Consider the following 7417-nt stretch of genomic DNA (forward strand, 5'->3'; position numbering starts at 1 on the left):
AATGAGATTTAAGACAAATTATAAATTAAATGTGTCCTTTTATTATTGCTTGGACAAAATACTGCACGTTTCTTTGTGAAATTGAAATATAATAATATAATAATATAGCATGTAAATTATTGAACTTTTGTTGGTTTTGATTGCTTCTATTGTCTTCATTTGTAAGTCGAAAAGCGTCTTCTGCTAAATGACCAAATTTAAATATAATGTAAATGTAAATAACTAAACTAAATAGAAATTTTAAAACAAACCCCAAATCAAATAAATAAGTAACACAAATAAAAGAAATCTCTTCATATAAACAAAATAAGTCTTTGTCTGTGCTCTTTCCATTTAAAATTAGAGGCAACCAAAATACATTACATTACAAATGACATTGTATAATTTCGAAATTTTAAGCAAAAACAGAATGGTTTGACTTCAGTTTTGTGAAACTATGCATAAAAAATATCTGCATGAAACAGCGGACGAGCTGAATGAGATGCAGACTCATTCTCTGCCAGCAGGCACTTAAAGCGTTTCCTTGGTTTCCGCTGCAAGCAAAGCAGCGCTGCACTTATGAACTTTAATATGCATTATACAGAGGCAAGATGAAAAGAAAAACTACCATCTAAACTTTTCTAAAGACAGTAAGTTCCCCTCAGACATACATTCATATAAACTCCTACCCCTAAATGAATCACGATTGTTTAGCATCTCAACCGATTTGAATCGTCACATATTTAATTTTTTTTTAATATATTTAAAATATTTGTGAAATTATGTACATTTTGGAAATTCTTCTAGGCTGTTTTCAAGTGATTTTCTACCTTTGTTTTGGACAGGCACCAACTTTGAACCATTCTTTTAGTCCTTTCTTTTAATAGTTTATTTTCAAGTGTATTTATTAATGAATGAATTCATTTAAATTGATTATTTATGATTTATATACAGGGTTGGGGAGTAACGGAATACTTGTAATGGCATTACGTAATCCGGATACAAAAATATAGTAACTGTAATCCGTTACAGTTACATCAAAAAAACTAAGTATTCAGATTACAGTTACATTTTGTAAAAAGTTGGAAAACTATCAGGATTACATTTGTTTCATTTAAAATTAAATGAGTTTTTTGACATCGTAACGCTATATTTAGCGCTGCTTCATCATACAGTAGTTCCTGGTTCTGTTGACACTCATGTTGACTCACGTGAGCCACCTGCTGGTGCGTGCGCAAATAACACCCGTCTACAGTTATTATCCTCAAATGCGGGATGAGACGCTGCTACAGTTAATTACGATGCTTCCTGCTGTGAAAAAACTTTTTCATGTCTGGAAATTTCAGTTATTTTGTCTTCAAAAAGGATAAAGGAAATAACATAGTTGTACAGTGTTAAGCTATTCATGAAGACTCTTGCTTTAACAAAGGCTACTCAAACAACTTGAACATCAGATTACAGTTACATTTTGTAAAAAGTTGGAAAACTATCAGGATTACATTTGTTTCATTTAAAATTAAATGAGTTTTTTGACATCGTAACGCTATATTTAGCGCTGCTTCATCATACAGTAGTTCCTGGTTCTGTTGACACTCATGTTGACTCACGTGAGCCACCTGCTGGTGCGTGCGCAAATAACACCCGTCTACAGTTATTATCCTCAAATGCGGGATGAGACGCTGCTACAGTTAATTACGATGCTTCCTGCTGTGAAAAAACTTTTTCATGTCTGGAAATTTCAGTTATTTTGTCTTCAAAAAGGATAAAGGAAATAACATAGTTGTACAGTGTTAAGCTATTCATGAAGACTCTTGCTTTAACAAAGGCTACTCAAACAACTTGAACATTTGCAGGTACGACTAGCATGGAAATCATCATGTTAGCTCAAATTCAGTGTTTGTTAGTGATTTAAAATTCCATGGTGTGCATGTCTGCAGTTGTGTGTAAGTTTTCTAGTGGAAAATGAGCTGGAAAATGTAAAAATTTACACGAGAGTCCCCACACCATGGATCAGTCAATGAAATAAAGAAAGATCATAGCATTTCACATACATTTCGACATTTTATATAAAAATATATACGGCCTGTAATATCTAGATGGTGAAACAAGACACGATTTTTAATAGTTTCAAATAATTTTTACTATAGTTTTTATTAGTTTTAATTTTAAAGTCATAGTTAAATAAAAGTATGTTTATTTTTATTGCTTTTTTTAAACTTTATTTACATATGTAACTTGAAGTAATCCAAAAGTAATCAGATTACATTACTTTTATATTGTGGTACTTGGATTACTGAATGCTTTTTTTAATAAAGTAATTTGTAACTGTAACGGAATACATTTTAAAAGTAACCCTCCCAACCCTGTTTTTTTAAGTGGGAGAACTTGCACAATTGGTGGCTGACTAAATACTTTTTTTCCCCACTGTATATATATATGTATGTATGTATGTATGTATGTATGTATGTATGTATGTATGTATGTATGTATGTATGTATGTATGTATGTATGTATGTATGTATGTATGTATGTATGTATGTATGTATGTATGTGTGTGTGTGAGAGAGAAAAAAGTATATATAAATACTATATAAATCTATAAAAAAGAACTGATAGCCTTGGTGTAGATTTTTTAAATATATATTTATCTATATTTATCACTTTATAAATAACACTAAATTAATCTATACAATTCTGTAATGTTCTATAATATCTAAAACCTACTATATTCATCGTATTTATTTATATATTTTATAATTTTATATTTATTTTAATTCTGTATTTTGTTCATATTTAATTATTTATAAAACACTAAATAAATTTGTATAATATATAAAAAATAATATAATATAGTAATATTGTATTTTATCTGTCTCTAGATTACATTTGTATTTTCACCATTTTTTAATCTATATTTATTGATTTATAAACAACGCTAAATTAATCTATAAAATTCTATGTTCTATAATATCTACAATCTATAATATTCAATTATATATTTTATATTATATTTATTTTATTTATTTATGTATTTATTTATTTATAAAACACTAAATAAATTTAGTATAACATATAAAAATTATCAATATAATAAAGTAATTTTGTATTTTTGTCTGTCTATATAATTGATTTATTACACTTAATAATCTATAAATATTTTTATATACATTTATATATTTTCCTCATTTTTAGGTAACATGCATATATTTATTATCTATACCTCTTTATTTATCTATTTATTTACAACATTAAAAAAAAACTTTTTGTAGATTGTATATTTATCATATTTATAAATGTTCATAATTATCATGTTTATCAAAAGTAAAGCAAAGGTTGTTAATTTTTTTTTCTTTTTTAAAATCACAATTAGCATTTGTGAAGAAAACAATACATTACATGTGCAGGCCATAATGGTTATTATTGACTTGCATTTTTTATTTTTATTTTTTAAATAAATATGCCAGTACTTGACTATATAATATTTGAGAGACCGGCAGCAGACAGTGTTGATGTCCTTTGAACAACCTTGCTTTTTAAATACGTTTTGTTATAAAAGAGAGACGATCGTCGTCTTTTCTCAATCGGAAGTCATGCAGTGTGAGAGCAGGTGAGGAAGAAAAGAACTCAAGGTCTTTGTGGACGAACCGTCTGAAAGACGAATAAACGTCCTTAATCAAGTGTACGTCCTTGAACGAGTGAACGAGACTTCCTCCCCGAGGAGAGAGGGTCTCTATTCATAGACATTTCTCATCTCTCTGTACCTTTCCACCTTTCACTCTTTCACAACCTTCTCATTCACGATCCGTCCCATTCGTCTTCTCTCTCTCGCCGTCCCTCGTGTAGCATGACATTTTTGTCCTCATTCAGAAGCTCGACAGCTAATTCGGGCTGGTCTTTCTTCTTTAGAGGAATGGAGAGAAAGCCAGAGACCGAAAAAACAGTGGCTAATGAATTATAACGAACATAAAAGCTCGCTAAAATGAATCCAATCATCGTTTACTACTAAGGGTCAGATTTACTAATGGCTTGCACCAGCGCAAACCATCTTTTGCCGTTAAAATAGTACTAATAGGATTTACTAAAGATGCGCAGTGAAGAATTAGCGCTAAAAAGGCGTAGACTCAGTTATTTTTGCGCCTGAACTTATTTAATATACATTTGTGGAAGTTTCCCTTTCAGACGCAAAATTTATGGGAGGAGATTATTAAAATGAATCACACAACGCGATTTACTAACGTTTGCGCTCGTCAAATTACTGGTATTTGCGCTATAATTTAACGCCCAAAAAAACATGCCGCACCTGATGAGCATCGGCTCTGCTTATTTGCGACTACGCTAATTTGCGCTGCGCTTGGTATATTGCGTTGGTCGATATGTAAATGAGATGTTGCTTCTGTGTTCTTTAATTTGCACGTTGTCAGTAAATCACTCGCAGAAGTTTCCACGCCCATCGCCGCTGTTTTGGAATTGTGCTCTCGCGCCAATTTGCCCTGTTTTGTAAATCTGGCCCTAAATCTATTTCAAACTTAAATTATTTACATTCAGTATCAAAAATATGCTTTAAATAGCCATAAACACAGTAAATATGCGATATTTTGTGTCTTCTGAATTTATACGATAATTTTGTATGATGCTTTTAGTCATTTTTGGAGCTCGGCAGCCCTGGTTCCCATTCACTTCCATTGTATGGAAAAGAGCAGCGTGAATGTTCATCTAAATGTCTCCTTTTCTGTTTTACAGAAGTCAGTCAGAAGGTTTGGGATTTAAAAAAAATAGTGAATAAATGATGACAGAATTATATCTTTTGGGTGAACTATCTCTTTAAAGCCACTGCTGTTCATTTGGCTGCTCTGTGTTTGAAATAAAGCCGAGTTTTAGCATCGGAGTGAAGGATCATGGCGGGATCGAGTCCAAAGCTCACAGAAGGGCAGAATGATCTCATAACCTCCACAATCCTTCGTGTTTCTCCTCGAGGGAGTTTGTAAATCCCATTCATGAAATATAAATTCATGGGCAGTCGAAACGGCCAAATGCCCTCTAAACCCGAAAGCCGCGCACCTGAATGGAATATATTTACTATAATGAACTTTCTGCTTGTACTGTCACTGTACAAAGTAGTTTTTGACTGTTTGGGGTCCAATTTAATACACTTTACAATATGATTATGATGAGCATCATTTATGAAATATGAGCAAAATAAATTTGTGTAAATCGTTTACAAAGTATGAAGGATTATCCATCAGTGGGTTTATTCTCAAAAAGAACCTGGCCAATATATAATCACTTTTTTTTTAAATGTATTTTATTTCATTTTTTTTTTTACATTTTAATGAAGTTTTTGCATTTGAACAAAGGATTAATTGATGTGATAATGGTTTAGCTTTTTTCCCCATTTTTGTATTGTAAAAATAAAACTTTATTGTAACTTTTGGCCAAAAATCAGTTGATAAAGCAGTCTACTATAATCTAAGACTGAATCAATTAATTGATTATTATTATTATTACTATTATTATTATTATTATTATTATATGAAATTTGGTTTAGCTTTTTTCCTCATTTTTGTGACATTTGGCCAAATATCAGTTGATATATCAGCCTGTCACTAATATAAATCTAAAAAATATATATTATTATTATTATTGCTGCTGTTGTTGTTATTGGAATTTTTTTATTATCAGAAATTATTATTATTTTTATTGTTGATGTTGGAATTATCAGAATTTATTATTATTATATGGTTTAGATTTTTTTCCCCCCTTTGTGACATTTTGCCAAATATCATTTGATATATCAGCCTGTCACTAATATCAAACTAAAACGATTAGTATTATTGTTGTAATTTGTTATTATTATTATTATTGAAATGTATTACTATTATTATTATTATTATTATGTCCTTAGCTAAAATATCAGTTAGTTTGACCTTTCACTAAGCTAAAGCTAAAAAGATAAATGTAATTATTGATTTGATTAATGGGTGAGTTTAATAAGTGAATAAGTAAGTTAAATAATTTGTTTTATTACCAATATTATTGTCTGATATATTGGTTTATTACTAATGTGTATAAAGGAAAAATCTTAAAAAAAAAATAAATAAAAAAACGATTATGTCCAGTACATTGATCAATTACAAATCTAAAATTCAAACTAGGATTTTTTTTCTCCTTGATATTTAGCTTTAACAGTTTTTATTTGATAGTTTTGGGTTTATATTGAACTTCTTTTGTTCTTTGTTGTGATTGTTATGTGAGAAAAGGCAAGTCTTTATTACTTGAGATGATTACAAAGTATTCTGCTAATTCTCTTCGCAAACTATTTTAATCAAACTCCTCTGATTAGCTGCAGCTAAGGGAAAGAGATCATAATTAGCTTTAAATTACCTTTCTCACTTCATAATGACAAAAAAGAGCCATTGTTTGTCTTCTAATCATCAAAAAAGTCTCGTTTTTGGCGACTGGGGAAATATATAAACGTTCTTGATGCTTCCTGGATGTGTGATTTATATCAAATACATCTTGTATTAATGAAACAACTCTTTGCACTTTTATTATTTCTAAATGTGTTCTATTATTGGTTTGTTTTTAACAGGAAAAGATTCATATCGAGCTCAGTCAGTCTTTCGAAAAAGACGAAACGTCCATCAAAAATGAGGACAGTGAGAAAATCTCAGAAAAGCCAGAGAAAACAGACCCACTGTCCAGGAAGACGCTCTCAAGAGGTGTGTGTGTGTGTGTGTTTGGCAGACGAGGTGTTTCTCACAGGCCAGATGGATGCAACAGAATGTGTGTGATGAATCTCTCTCCATCTCTCTCTCAGATCCCAGTCAGGACTACACCGACTCCACAGGAGTAAACCTCCACGAGTTTCTGGTCAACACGCTGAAGAACAACCCCCGGTGTGTGAAAATACCCCCGCCGTCACACGAGCGCCACCGCTACTTCCTGCCGCTTCATTGAGCTCCTTCCAAAAATCCTTTTTAAAACGTGCACTTGCGTTACATTAAATAGGGACATATGCATTTTTATTTCTTTTCTAAATTTTTTTTGGACCATTTTATACTTAAAAATGTTTTTTTATATTGATATGTTTATTAATGATTCTTTTTCAAAAGTATAAGAGGAATGCTGTTTTGCACATGTTCTCGGGTGTTAATGTGGGGCTTGTAGGCAGATATTTGAATATTCTGGCTCTTGTGCGCTGGATTCTCATCAGCTTGATGAGCTGTGATAAATGCTAATGAACTCTGTTCTTACAGGGACAGAATGATGCTGCTGAAACTCGAGCAAGATATTCTGGACTTCATTAGTAACATTGAGTAAGTAACCGTTTAAATTTACATCATTTCTTTTCATGTTTCATTTCTATATGTATATATGTGTACATATACATACATGTGCATATATATATATATATATATATATATATATATATATTAAA

At 30.9% G+C, this 7417-nt stretch overlaps 1 protein-coding gene across 9 annotated transcripts in view; it reads left to right on the top strand.

Annotated features, from left to right (window-relative positions):
- r3hdm1 (R3H domain containing 1) overlaps positions 1-7417 on the top strand; it is a 55136-nt gene that overhangs the window by 25721 nt on the left and 21998 nt on the right. For all 9 annotated transcript variants that reach the window (XM_016274530.1, XM_016274529.1, XM_016274536.1 and 6 more), the window contains 3 exons: positions 6569-6698; positions 6797-6875; positions 7236-7295. In XM_016274530.1, coding sequence (XP_016130016.1) covers positions 6569-6698; positions 6797-6875; positions 7236-7295 — 269 coding nt within the window. The remainder of the gene's footprint in view (positions 1-6568; positions 6699-6796; positions 6876-7235; positions 7296-7417) is intronic.

The sequence above is a fragment of the Sinocyclocheilus grahami genome, unplaced genomic scaffold, assembly GCF_001515645.1.
Source record: "Sinocyclocheilus grahami isolate Dianchi unplaced genomic scaffold, SAMN03320097.WGS_v1.1 scaffold87.1, whole genome shotgun sequence".
NCBI lineage: Eukaryota > Metazoa > Chordata > Actinopteri > Cypriniformes > Cyprinidae > Sinocyclocheilus > Sinocyclocheilus grahami.